This window comes from Notothenia coriiceps, unplaced genomic scaffold (assembly GCF_000735185.1).
Source record: "Notothenia coriiceps isolate Sejong01 unplaced genomic scaffold, NC01 NC01_scaffold00037246, whole genome shotgun sequence".
NCBI lineage: Eukaryota > Metazoa > Chordata > Actinopteri > Perciformes > Nototheniidae > Notothenia > Notothenia coriiceps.
In genome coordinates this window covers 27,131,543-27,144,942 of record NW_011369947.1, presented here as the reverse complement: position 1 = coordinate 27,144,942, position 13,400 = coordinate 27,131,543, and the positions used below count along the sequence as shown (strand labels likewise).

The 13,400-nt window shown below is 45.3% G+C and overlaps 1 protein-coding gene across 1 annotated transcript; it reads right to left on the bottom strand.

Moving 5' to 3' along the window:
• Positions 1 to 234: 234 nt before the first annotated feature.
• Positions 235 to 9,589, bottom strand: inhbb (inhibin subunit beta B). Its single transcript, XM_010795388.1, has 2 exons — positions 8,540 to 9,589; positions 235 to 2,564 (listed from the first exon to the last, which is right to left on the bottom strand). The coding sequence occupies exons 1-2, from the start codon at positions 8,925 to 8,927 to the stop codon at positions 1,738 to 1,740; spliced, it is 1,215 nt and encodes a 404-aa protein (XP_010793690.1). The 5' UTR covers positions 8,928 to 9,589; the 3' UTR covers positions 235 to 1,737.
• Positions 9,590 to 13,400: the final 3,811 nt, after the last annotated feature.

Below are 13,400 nucleotides of genomic sequence, written 5' to 3'. Positions count from 1 at the left end.
TTTCAACCAGTACAGACGAGGACCGTGTGTGTGACGGACGGTACCCAACTATTTCTGCCTCACCTTTTTGTTTATTGAGCTACACGCCCATAACAACAGGATTACAATATAGGCCCAACCTCATCAAGAGAAAAAACCACAAACATGACACAGGAAAGAATTTAAGGTTACAAGATATTTAAGAAAACATTTTATTTTACATAAACTGTACAGATAACATTTATTTGACTAAATGATTCTTAGACAGGAACTAAAATAACTTTCTTATTAAATAGAAAACTGAAACAAAAATAGAATTAAAGATGAAAAAATGAAGTGTTGCTTATTGTACAAAACAGATGAAAATAGAGCTAAGAAATGAAATCAAACATTGTACCCTGATACAGTTGTAAGCCTATTGCAAAATGATTAAACAGTATTGTACACAGTAACTCAATGGCCTTGCCATCTTAGTACAGTAGCTAAAATATTGGCCTCTTTGGTTCCTTTAATTAGGTAAAATACATTTGAAACAAAATTCAATTTACTTCTATAAAAATAACTTTTAAATGGCAGTTTTTGTGTCACTAATCCCGCAACTTTTCAGTGCAAACGTCACAACAATCATTCGCTTAGGAAAGGAAGCGATAGATTACATTTCAAGTATTGATAAAGAGTCGAGGATTGAAGCGAGAGAGAAGGAGAGAAGAGGATTCAGTCTAATAGAGCAGGCTGGGTATGGGGATAGGTTACTATACATTGCATAGCTCATGTGGCACTTATTAAGCGATAGGACAGGACACTCAGTCCCTTGGAAGGCATTTCTTTATACAAGTGCTATCAGGGTGTGCATTTCAGTTTCTGGGAGTGCTGCACTGCACTGGGGGGGGGGGGCGCCCTGACTCCAGTCTGCAGGCCGATCCTACTGAGCCTCAGCGGGCCGATCTCTCTCCGTCGCTGCAAGTGCTCAAGTGAAGTGCACTTATGAGGTCTACCTTCACCTGGTTGTCATGGTAGCAGGGCCTGCACCTCTCTGGACAAGCAGTAAGTGGAGGCCCATAGTCAGCAGGAGGACAGCAGCTCTGTGGAGGACTTTCTTCTGCCTTTCTCTGGAGGTATAATCCTGCAAGGCATTAAGCGCTGCCCGTCTAATTCCACCAGAGAGGACAGCCGGACTGTGTCTGTCGGCAGAGTAGGGAAGTGCTGGTGTTCTGAATTGTATAAACTGATGAATTGTCAGTGCTTTATAAAAAACAAAAGTTTGTCATGTGCTTAAATTACTTAAGAGGGTCCGAGGATCGGGGTCTGGAGTGTTGGGGCGATGCCAATAATGTCCTCGGCGATGGTTGATCCTGTCACTTTCCTTAAGCGCTTGTTATCTTCATTCAAGAGGAGATGATGAGCCATTATTTTTGACTAGAAATGGCAAACTAGAGCAAAGTATCATTTGGTGATATAATCGTTCCCTTCTCGACTCATCACTGACCAGTCGTTGCTGAGCGGACAAAACACGGACGGCAAGCATGTCACTCAGTCTGATAAATACACACACTCGCACGAACACCTGCAAACACACACATGCACGCGTGGACACTGGACTGCGCTGACGCTTGCATTTGCAAGACGTGCCAGTTTGCATGTTGCTCGCACATACAGTAGGTATAGATATATTGTATATGTGTACCGTAGAATAACGTCCTGTTTGTACAAAAGGCCATTCTGACTGTTCCGAGTTCAACAACAGTGAAGGGAGCGGACTCAAGCGCAGCCACACTCCTCCACGATCATGTTGGGCACGTCCCTCTTCACAATGTTGTACTCATCGTCAAAGTAGAGCATGGACATAGTACTGAGCTTGGTGGGGATGCAGCAGGAGTTCACCGAGCCCGGGCTCATCCCTCTCATGCGGTACTGGTTCACCACGGCGGTGTGGAAGGATGAAGCCGAGCCCGGCACGCCCGCCATGTAGGCCGGGCAGCTGCCCTCGCAGTAGTTGCCGTAGTAACCAGCTGGTGCAATGATCCAGTCGTTCCAGCCAATGAGGCGGAAGTCTATGTAAAACTGTTGTCGGCAGCAGAGGCCCCCGACGGTGCCGTCACACTCCAGCCCCCTCTTGCGGATGCGATGCTTTCCGTCCACCTGTCGCGCTCGCACCACCAGGAAGGGCCGGTGGGAGGGGTCCAGCGGGTCCACCAGCACCGGGTCAACACCGGACGTCTCACAGCCCTCACAGTGGACCTCCAGGTCCTGCCGCCGGTTGCCTTTCCCGAAAACAGCTCGTATTGCCTCCGAGAGGGGGAAGGTGTGCCAGCCGCTTCGCTTCAGATCCACGCGCTTCTCCACCAGGGCCCAGCGACCGGTCCCTCCCCCTCCTCCTCCTCCCCCGGGGCCTCCCTCTGCACTGCTAGTGGTCCCGGCCTCCTGGTAATGAATCTTGACCGTCACCTTCCTCCGGAGGCCCTTCTCAGGACCGGCTGGCAGCACGCGGAAGTAGAGCCATAGGTTGGCCTGGGACACGTACAGGTTCTGGTTCCCCTCGTTGGAGACCACGAAGTACAGGGTGGACTTGGCAGATAAGCGATCATCTGTTGGAGACAATAAAAACAGGAATGGTTCATTCTCAATCTGACATCCATCCAACATAACGATACAACATAAAGTTCAAGTTCAAAAGCTTTATTGTCATATGCACAGCTACAGTGTAGTTATCAAAATCTTAACTCTCAGGCTCCTCCAATAATGCAGCATAAATATTTATAAGACGTAAACAAAGGAAAACACTAAAAATAGTGCAAAAAGACACAATAGAAATAAAATAGTGCAAGGCAATGTTGCAAGACCAATATGCAAGTGATGCAGGATAATGAGCTAAAAGTAGAATGATGCACAGTGAAATAAAATACTGCTTATGGTAATAATAGATAAATATGTGAGATGCAAACAAAACGTATAGATAGCATGTTTCAAATTAGTTGCAATAAGAGATGAAAATGATATATACACAATAGTGAGTTCTTGTGACTTTAGAAATAGTGATTTGACAAAGAACACTAATTCTAACAGCTGATCTGAGGACAGGTGAGGATGAGCTCTGACCTCACATTTCCAAAATTCTTTACTTGATTAAACTTGAACCATCAGCATGAAAACTGAGCAAACCTTATCTGCTGTTGAGGGCCATAAGAAAGCTTGGGTTCATTTACAGTAAATGCATGTGCATGTGCCCACATGGAAAGCAAAAGAAACTCCCAAAAAGTGAACAGCTCTGGCTCTAAAGGGCTGGTTTCCCCTTGTTTTCTCTTTTAGCCCTCAATCACTATCAGGTGACCTCATGGCTACTCCTGATAGGCCAGCTGTGACGGGCCGGTTCTGGGATTAGGCCCAGTTGGCCCCATGACCAGCTTTGTAAGTGACGGGGGCCAAAAAAACAGAGAGCGAAAGAGGGATAAAGAGGAGAACAGAGGAGAAGAAGAAGGACAGCAGGAAGGATGCAAGTGGGAAAGGTGGGAGGGTGGCGGACATGGCCAAGGCCCCCAGGGGGTTCATTGAGTTCGCTGTTAGTACCCCCCCTGCCGAACCCCACTACCACCCCTACCCTTCCCGCCCTCCCTCCAGTGTGAGCACCCTGAGAGTGACAGCACAAAGCGGGCTGTGAGGCACGGGGAGACAGCCGCGCTGCAGCCGCCTTTCAAACGCGTGGCTTTCCAGCAAAAAGCATGATGAAGCAAAAATAAAAGCCATTTACATGACACTGGCTACATTCTACAGCCGCACAATGAGGAGATCCCGGGAGTCTTAAGGTGGCCATGGGCTCTCCCTGGCAGTATTTTTTTTCTAAGCCTAATGATGTCTTCCAAATTACCCCGAGGTAACTTGAAAGGTTTCTATTTCAGGAGATTTGGTACAATGTGCTCAAGCGGAGCAGCGCCTTTGAAAGCAGCTAAATTACTTTGTTTGCCGACTGATTAGTGTGTGTCAGTGTCAACAGGTGGCCACCAAAGACGGGGCCCCCCCTCTCTAGGGCGCCTCACGCCTCTTCCTCCTGTAAACCACGGCTTTACATTCACACAGGGACCTGTTGAGACCAGCTCTCCACTCTGTAGCATGTCAGCTGGGAGCTCAAGCACTTCACACACATTTGCACCCAGCCATGAACACACACCCAACCCCACGGTTAGCAATACATCAACTATCAGCCTTCTCAATACCCGAGCCTTTGGGCAATGTATCAAGTGCACAGTGGGAACGTATTGAAATGCATCTGAAGTGAGCAATATAAAGGAATCAGCGGAGCAGCAGCTTCCACGGGCATAAAGGCACCTCAGGGCTACAAGTAACTAACCTCACCTCATTTAGCACCGTGCCTTCTTACTTGCCTCGACAGCTCCGAGCTCGAAAAAGGGTGAGCACACACTGCTCATACAGAGCTGCGGGGTATAACTGATGCATGGTTAACAGTTACTCGCGATTTGAAGGAAACCTTCAGACCTTTATGTTGTCAATCAATCTACCATTTAAAGAAAGTATTCATTAAATGTCATAAAATAGTGCACAATGCCAATCAACAATACATAAAGTCTTCACTAAATACGTTTTTCTGACTTACCAATACTACTAAATCTTAAAACCTCATGACATCAATTATACCATCATATAGGATAGGACAATGCATTACATTAGTCCCGCAACATTCTCTTGCCCTTTTTTTTGTATTGTTTTGTGTCATATATATTTATGTTGCATTGATAGAGGAGCCTGGTAATTAAGATGTTCATTGCTATACCTACACTGTAGCTACTGTGCATATGACGATGAAGCCTAAATCTTTATCCTGAATCTTAAAGCGTGATGATTAAATGATAGGAATTATTGCTGGAAAAGGACGGGTAAATAGTTGTTTTATCCCCATATGACAGCTCTTTGTGAACCAAACAGTTATCAAAAGAAGCATCAAACAACACCCAGTGCTGATGCTTTGTAACAGAAACCAAGACTAAACGTATGAAAGCATTACCTCCACAACAACAGAACAGTCAATCTCAGTATAGTTCTGAGATTTAGGATCAGACTACTGAAACAACTATGAGCTGCAGACAGGCCAGCCTCATCACAGGACGCTTCAGTCGGGGCTCTGCAGCACATGGACTTGAATCAGAATGAAGTAACTCAATTTAAATATCTACAATCCCAAGACGAGTGACCAAAGACATGATAAAGGTCACGTCGTATGGTCAAAGGCTACTAAAACAGACGTTGAGGAGTCAACTACTGTTCCAAAGGTCAGAAATGAACTGTTAATCTATAGTCTACAGTGTATTGGGTTGGTATACCCAGCTGCTGCCTGGATACTTTACTGAGTAAAGCTGACGTGTTTTAGTCTCCGTCAGTATCAAAAACAATCTTGATCTTTTGGCTCCAATTGTATTGACAGTACATACAAACATACCCAGGGTTGGGAGGGTTACTTTGTAAATGTAATCAGTTACTGAATACTGAATACATGGCTCTGAAAGTAATCACAGTTACTGTTGCGTGTCTTAAAAAAGTATTCAGATTACTTTTAGATGACTTTTAGAATACTTTATTTTTCCATAACAGATATGTTTTGGTGCACAGGAGACACGTATTTTACTGTTTTAATGGCTTATCAAGAACTCAAACACAACATCTTGGTGTCATTCTGGACAGCTCTCTCATCTGCACTCCACATAAAAAACTTTTTCCAGTCACTTGCCCCATGCACTCAGCAGCAGCAGGCCATTCACTTTGATTTATCCCGTTATGAAATGTCATCATTTCGACAATAAATAAATGCTACATAAACGTTATGTTGAACATTTTATTGAACCATCTCCGTTTCTAGCTTTCAATATATTTAAAAATAGATCTCTTTCTCTCATCTGGGTGCGGGGCGGGGCCTCACAGACACGCTGCATCTCTCTCTCTCTCTCTCTCTCTCTATCTCTCTCTCGCTCTCTCTCTCAGTTACTTGATTTTTGTATTCTGATTACCTAACGCCGTTACATTCCGTTACAACCCAACCCTGAACATACCACAATACTTTCTCCACTGAGGTCCTTTGAAGGAACAAATTGTTCTTTTCATGCAGTGTTACAAACAATTTAGAGCTGGCCCGGACACGCCTCGCCTGACCCCGCAGTGGAGAAGTTCCTAGTGAGTATCAGCAGGCAGGACACCTGGGTGGGCTTGTGTGGAGGATAAAGAGCTGCTTCAGCGTGTCCCCACCTGTGCCACCAAGTCAGGGAGGAGGCCATGGAGGCAGGCCGCCCCACAGTCATTAGTCAAAGCTGCTGTCGACAAGACCACACGCCGTGGAAGGACCAGGGTGCAGCTTGCAGCATGCAGGGCTGGACCATGAGCAGACGAGTGCTCCTGTCTAGCACTCCAGGAATTCCACATAGGGTGAGGGGGTGAGGGGATGGAGAGGCAGGGATGCGTAGTTGACGAGAGGTTAAGGCCTCCGCAGCATTGGCTCTGTTGTTGTTAAAGCTTTTTGAGGGGCATTTTTAATAACATTGCATACATCATTTATTGTATCACAATCTATAGAGAGGCAGCCAGGCCCAGTGAGGACTGAAACACACACTTGAGGGTGAATGTGGAAAATGTCTGGACCAGGTCCAGCAGGACCCTGACTGACAGCTCCTCATGAATGAGTGGTGTCCTGAAGTAAACCTGGCCAACCCGATTCCTCTGGAGGAACCGGGCCAGAGTTAATGACCTTCCATAATGAAGTCAGCGTCTTGGACCGCTCGCCGCGAGTTCACTGGGTCCGAACGGCAATAGTGAGCAATCAAGAAGAGCCGATCTGAACTTCTCCATCGACCCCTCTTTCTTTCGTCCTCCCCTCCACTCCTGTCTGTGCTCCCCGTTCCGCTCCCGTGGATACGGGACACTAAATCCCTCAGCGAGGACCCACGGGACCATGTCAGGAGAGAAAGGCGATTGGCATCGTCTCCCTCACCTGCCTGGGGCCGCTTGGCAGACCTCTCCCCTCTGTGCTGCCGCAACCGGAGATAAGAGGCTGCCTGGCTGACAAGCAGGCAGTTAACCCTGTGCTGAGGGGGGGCCAGCTGACCCACACATAAATACCTATCCACATCCCTTCGCTGGCTACTGTTGGCTATACATGTGCCAACCTCACCCCCCAACCCGCCTGTGACAACAACAATTCAGGCTCCCTTATGCTTTGGGGGGACAAGCTCCCCTGGCTGCAGAGTTTTCTGGAGACCTTTCCTCTGAGCCGTGGCCCGGCTGGCAGCATCCGATCTGGGGGGCGTGAGCCAGCTAGCCAGGAGGCAGACGGGGTCCAGGGAGCAGGGAGCCCATCCAGCTCCATGCTACAATGCCACACAAAGGCTCAAAGGTGTGAGGAAGAATGGAACCAGAAAAAAAAACACAGAAGAAGAAGAAGAAGAAGAAGAAGAAGAAGAAGAAGAAGAAGAAGAAGAAGAAGAAGAAGAAGAAGAAGAAGAAGAAGAAGCAAAGGAGCCCAGCGGACCTTTAGAACGACAAAAGCATTCTTTACAACACTGCAATATGGGCACACAATATCACCCCCCCTCCACCATCAACCAACNTGTGTGTGTGTCTATGTGTGAGTATGTATGTGTGTGTGTCTATCTGTGTCTATATGTGAGTATGTATGTATGTATGTGTGTGTGTGTGTGTGTGTGTGTGTGTGTGTGTGTGTGTGTGTGTGTGTGTGTGTGTGTGTGTGTGTGTGTGTGTGTGTGTGTGTGTGTGTGTGTGTGTGTGCGTGCGTGCGTGCGTGCGTGCGTGCGTGCGTGCGTGCGTGCGTGCGTGCGTGCGTGCGTGCGTGCGTGTGTAAGATATCCTATTTGGTGTATTTAATTGTATGTTTTCTTTTTGTTAAACTAACAGTTTGTGTCGGTTCTCACACTGCTAACTGACGATTATTGGATTCTGTCAAGCGCAGATGATTTTAGGTGAGTGTGTGTGTGTGTGTGTGTGTGTGTGTGTGTGTGTGTGTGTGTGTGTGTGTGCGTGTGTGTGTGTGTGAGGAAAGGGTGTTCTCTTTGGACTTGTGAGAATTAGTTAGATACACATTCTTAGAGCAAGGGATAAATGGCCAATTGAGGGACTTTGTCCGTATTTAAAAGAGGGCTTTATACATTGGAGTATTGAGTGTGAGCACAGCTTTAGTGATGAAATTGGATTCAGAGGCTCTTTTTATCCCCTAGACAACACATGGTGGTAATTTAAGGACTCTGTCTTTAGTTTGATTCCTTTTTGAAATTTCATTGGGCTAAAACAGGAGGATTTAACACCAGGCAGGGCTGAATTGCGATGCAATAAGAAGATGAAAAAATGATGAGAGGATCCAATTAGTTTATGGCTTTTGTGTTAATCTAATCTCTGTTGCTCAGTCATATCAGCATGATAAACTATTTAATCTGAGTGATGTTAAGTTATTAACTCACCTGCTTCCCGCGGCTACCTGTTACATAAACTCAAAAGGTGAGTGGGTTCACCGAATGGTAGTTTCAGATGTGTGTGATGAATTATTGATGATTACCTGATTCTGCGAAGCTGATGATCTCCGAGTTCTCCGCCTGAACCTCGTTGTTGTACGCAGCCTGTCCGTCAAAGCTGGGGATCTCCACCCGGCCGTCCTCGCGGACTTTCCCGGCGTGCAGCCTCCTCAGAGCCGTCACCATCGCAGCCTTCGGGATGGGGTGCGTGATGTTGGGTCTGTCTCTCATCTGCAGCCGGTTCAGGATGTGCCTCTTGACCGCCTCCAAAAAGTCTATATTTACCCGCTCCGCCTGATCCGGAGCCCTGAGGCCGCATGACGCGCACGATTCCTGGGGAGAGCTCTGAGCCTCCACCCCGGCCACCGAGCTGCAGCGCACGGACAGAACGCACGCCACCAAACAAGACAAAGTCACACCGTAGATGCTCATTTTCCCTAGTTTACAGTCCAAATACAATACAACAACAAAAGAAGGGGGGGAAATATTGCACTCTTAAGTTAAAGCTGTTCTTATTTATTTTCAAGTTCCGGGGAGAACATCCACTTCCAAAACAGAGATATCCAGAGAAGCCAATGAAATATTCCCAGAGTGCTGCTGAAACTTTGGGGCTAATTAACTCCAGGCAGTCATTGTGCATTCAGGATCCAGCAATGCGGCTTTTCTCTGCACACAAGCAAAGTTTCATCCCTCTCAGTGCCACAAGTTTGGATAGTTGACGCGCTTCTGTCATAACACGCACCCGTCAGACGCGTAATCTACCAAAACAAAGCAGATAAGACTAAATAGAAACAAGAACTTTAGTGTCCAAAGGTGCTCAGTCCGCTCTCTCCCATTCAAACGTGCACAGCTGCAGCTCCACAGAGAACAACAAAGCTCGCGGAGTCCCGTGCCTTTTGTGTACGCGCCTGCCTTGGGTACCGTGTCCGGTGCGCAGCTGTATGTTCAGCTCCGTGCTTCCTGCGGGATGCTGCTCACTGAGACCCTCTGCTCCTTTGAGATCTCGACAACGGGGACTCCGCACATCCAAAGTTTTTATACAGGAGTCGTAAACCACGTGGGGATTTCCACCAACTGGACGCAGGGGATTATTCACTACTACGCCTCAGAGCCACGACGCACTGATGGAACAAGGTTTTATTATGGTGACACGCCGGCTGTAACGCAAACCTCTTTGAATCAAGTGATGTCGTCATGCAACTTTAGGATCCTTTAAGCTATGGTTGTGTCTCTGTGACTCATGTAAGATCACTGTTCCTATACTCAACGAAATATAACTTCTGAAACAAATTAAAACACAGTTATGTGTCTGTCTTTTTATATCATTAATTCAGAATATTAAAACAAAGTTCAAAAATTATAATAATTACAATAATTATAATAATAAAGAACAATTTGAATTAAGTTAATATGTTTATAAAAACTATAGTTTACAATAAAAAAAATTGAAAATTACAAAAAAAGCTTGAAGGAGTATTCTGCTGATTAATACATGCATGGCGCCATCTACCGATGTAAACGTGTCATTACACACTGATAGGATAGAAAAGGTAAGTTATCAGAGCCATCACTATGAATTACTACAGTACACGATGAAATACTACACTATGAATTACTACACTATGAAGTACTACACTATGTACTACACTATGAAGTACTACACTATGTACTACACTATGAAGTAGACTATGAATAACTACAATATGAATTACTACACTATGAAGTACTATACTATGAATTATAAGGGTATTATTTATATGTGGTATTGTCCACAGTGTTTAATGTATTACATGTCTGTTATATGTAATATAATGTAATTTAAAAGCAAAATAAATATAATGAATTATTATAATAAAAGCAATCATTTGTAAAACATACTCTGTCACAAGTCCTACATTAAAAAAAGTAGTACTCAATATGTGTAATGGACCATTTCATTATTATATAATTTTGATGACCGGATTATGATTATTGATGCATTAATCACAGCTGGTAAAGATGGAGCTTATTGGAGTGACTGATATCTTATACTGCATGTATACTGTATATCTAGTTAATTTAAAGTTGATTTATATTTCTGTTGGCTGGTAATTGGATTTAAGTAAATTAAGCTGCTGTAAAGTAATACATCTATTGCAGTAAAAAGTACAATACCGGCTTTGAAATTGTGGTGGAGTATAAGTATCATATCATAAAATGTAAATACTGAGGAAAAATACCACAGTTAAGTACTTGTACTAAAGTAGCCTACTTGTAGAGAACATGTATTTTGTTACAATCTATAGGATAATTGTATATGTTGTAAAGCAGGGTGCAGGGTTGGCTTGCATAATTACAGATCTGTTTAATACAGGGGTAGATGTACTGTAAGCTGTATAATTATATATTATTTAAAAGTAGTATGATTGAGAATCAGAGTTAGTGTGTGCACAGACAGGAATTTTCCTTAAAGGTGGGGTAGGTACGTTTGAGAAACCGGCTCGAGATACACTTTTTGTTACTGTATGTGTCGTCCTATACGTGCACGTATCTCTTTTGCACTTTGACTGTCAGCTAAACACCTTCCACCATCAAGGACTAGAGACCGTAGATGTCGTTTAATTGCTTTTAATCATGAAGAAAGGGTGAAACTAGGAAATAAACACAATACAAGAAGTATTATGCGGAAGAATATTTACACACATTATACATTGAATCAACACCAATAACATACACACACGTGGCTGTAGCACAAAATGATGGCTGTAGCTAATGGTAGTTCTACAGAGGAGTTTACAACACACATTAACTATCATCTCAAAACTATTCTCTATCAACATATTCATTGGAAATGAAAGAACACTACGTTTATATCAATTGTACGTACCAATAATGCGACCAAAGGCACGGAACGTCAAGGATTAGGGCAGATTGTGGTCACCAAAAAAACATGTGGCTGTCCTATTCACATGCAGCTTCCTTATGCACTAGGTCACATGGTACATATTTTACACATTACGACCACCGCCAGCAGGGGGAGACAAATCCAACAAATGAACAACAATGTCCTCATCAGGACAGAACACTCCCTTCCTGGTATCTATAGATAACACCTATTAACTGAGCTTCTAAATATCCATGTTCGAAAGTCTGTAATAGGTCTGAGGAAAAGCTTAGCACCATCTTCTCTGGTGATCTTGACCTCTACGATGCGGACCTTTTTCATCTTTGCTCGGGAATGCCTTGGTGACCAATGCCAATGGCATTGCCTCTTTGATTGAGAGTCATTCACATGAAAAATAGTTCCAACATCAATGTTTGGCTTGCTTCTGTGCCACTTACTCCTTGTCTGCGAAGTTGAGAGGTACTGCTTCCTCCAGTTGCTCCAAAAGGCATCTGCAAGGAATTGAACCTGACACCAGTGATGCTTGTACAGGCCTTTGGGGGTGAAATCCCCCGGAGGAGCTGAGATGGTACCTTTCTTCTGTGTGAGTAGGGTAGCAGGGGGTCAAGCACCCAATGGATCTGGAGGATGCGGTGGATATTGGACGCCCCATAGGGTCTTGCGTGTCATGATAGGGCCGCCTACTTTTCTGCCAAAATAGTTATGAGAGCCTCATGTCTGCTCCAGCCACGGACGCTGTCAATGTTTGAAGGAACCTGGACAGCTCCTTGGCAGGCTCCTGGGAAATTGGTGCCTTATCTGAGCGGATATGCTATAAAATTAACCATTCCTGAGGGGAGAGAGACATTTAAGGTTATGTGATCGGTTGTCTGGACGATGTCGCGCTCTATGCCTCCCTTGAAGGGGGAAGGGGTAACCCCAGTTGTTGGCATTCATCCTTTCGGGAACGCCCTTCTTCCATGGTCTTTATGAAAGACCTTGTCTTCAATCGAAGGAGCTATTTTGTTATCTTGCTTAGTTCTTTGGAAGCAGCTGTAGCACCGCAAGATGGTTCTTGCTCCTTTTGTCACAAGGCGGTGGCTGTCATCACTGAAGTAGCTCTTTGTGGGGTCAGTTGATGTAAAGTCGCTGTATTTTTCTTTTGATGAGGAGGCGATTCGGACAAGGTTCGAAAGAGAGATGGGACGACCGTTCTCTAGCGTGCTTGTGAAGGAGGTGTTCACACCATGGATGGCTTATTGAACATTTTCCCAAACGGACGGTCTCCCACGGATGACCCATCCCTAAGGTCGAGCCTCTGAGTAATAGGGTGCATCGTGAGGAACCATTGATCTGTTCGCCCGCACCCAGTGTGTAAAAAAAAAAAAAAAACTGCTTATTTTCTTATTATGTCCCTTCCAAGGAGAAAGCAGTGTTGGAGCGTTGGTTGTCATCTTAGGAAATCTGAAAGCAGTACAGGATCTCAGGTTGTGCGTGGTGGAAGCGCAGCTTCTGGAGTGGGGGATTTCTGATCTGTTGTTAGCGAATGTCTGGTTAGACTCCCATTAGCCTAGGTGATAGATACGACAAACCCTGGCCATTGAGAGATTCCGATTTGGAAATCACTCGCTCTTCTTTCCAGCTGTTCTACCACTCCTGCGCATGTCTTTCAGTGAGGTAAGGTGACTTGGGGCCTTGTATCTTGAAAAGATCCAAAGAACCTGGGGAGGGCAAGTGATCTGTTCTTTGATCGTCCCGAGGATGGCATAAAGCTTTACTTTGCTTTGTCCCTGGATGCACTTGAGTGGAAGACTCTAACAAGAGATATCTCTTGAACACGCGACGCTGGCTGGTCAGGTCCTGCCACCGCAGACGCTGGTACACAGGGGCTGCAAGCTCAGCAGGTTGTAGCTTCCCGACAAAATCCTCCCCGGCCATACCCATGGCAGGGTCAATGGCTTTGCCTTCGCAGGTTGGGGGGGTCCTGGAAAAATTTTTGTAGAGGCTGTGTTGTGAGCTTTCACTTTGCGGCACTCGGAGCA

Excerpts from the sequence above, each read along its gene's own strand:
- inhbb (XM_010795388.1), bottom strand. The coding sequence starts at position 8,927 with ATGAGCATCTACGGTGTGACTTTGTCTTGTTTGGTGGCGTGCGTTCTG. Across the intron at positions 2,565-8,539 it reads CATCAGCTTCGCAGAATCAG|ATGATCGCTTATCTGCCAAG; the intron begins GTAATCATCAAT and ends TGTCTCCAACAG.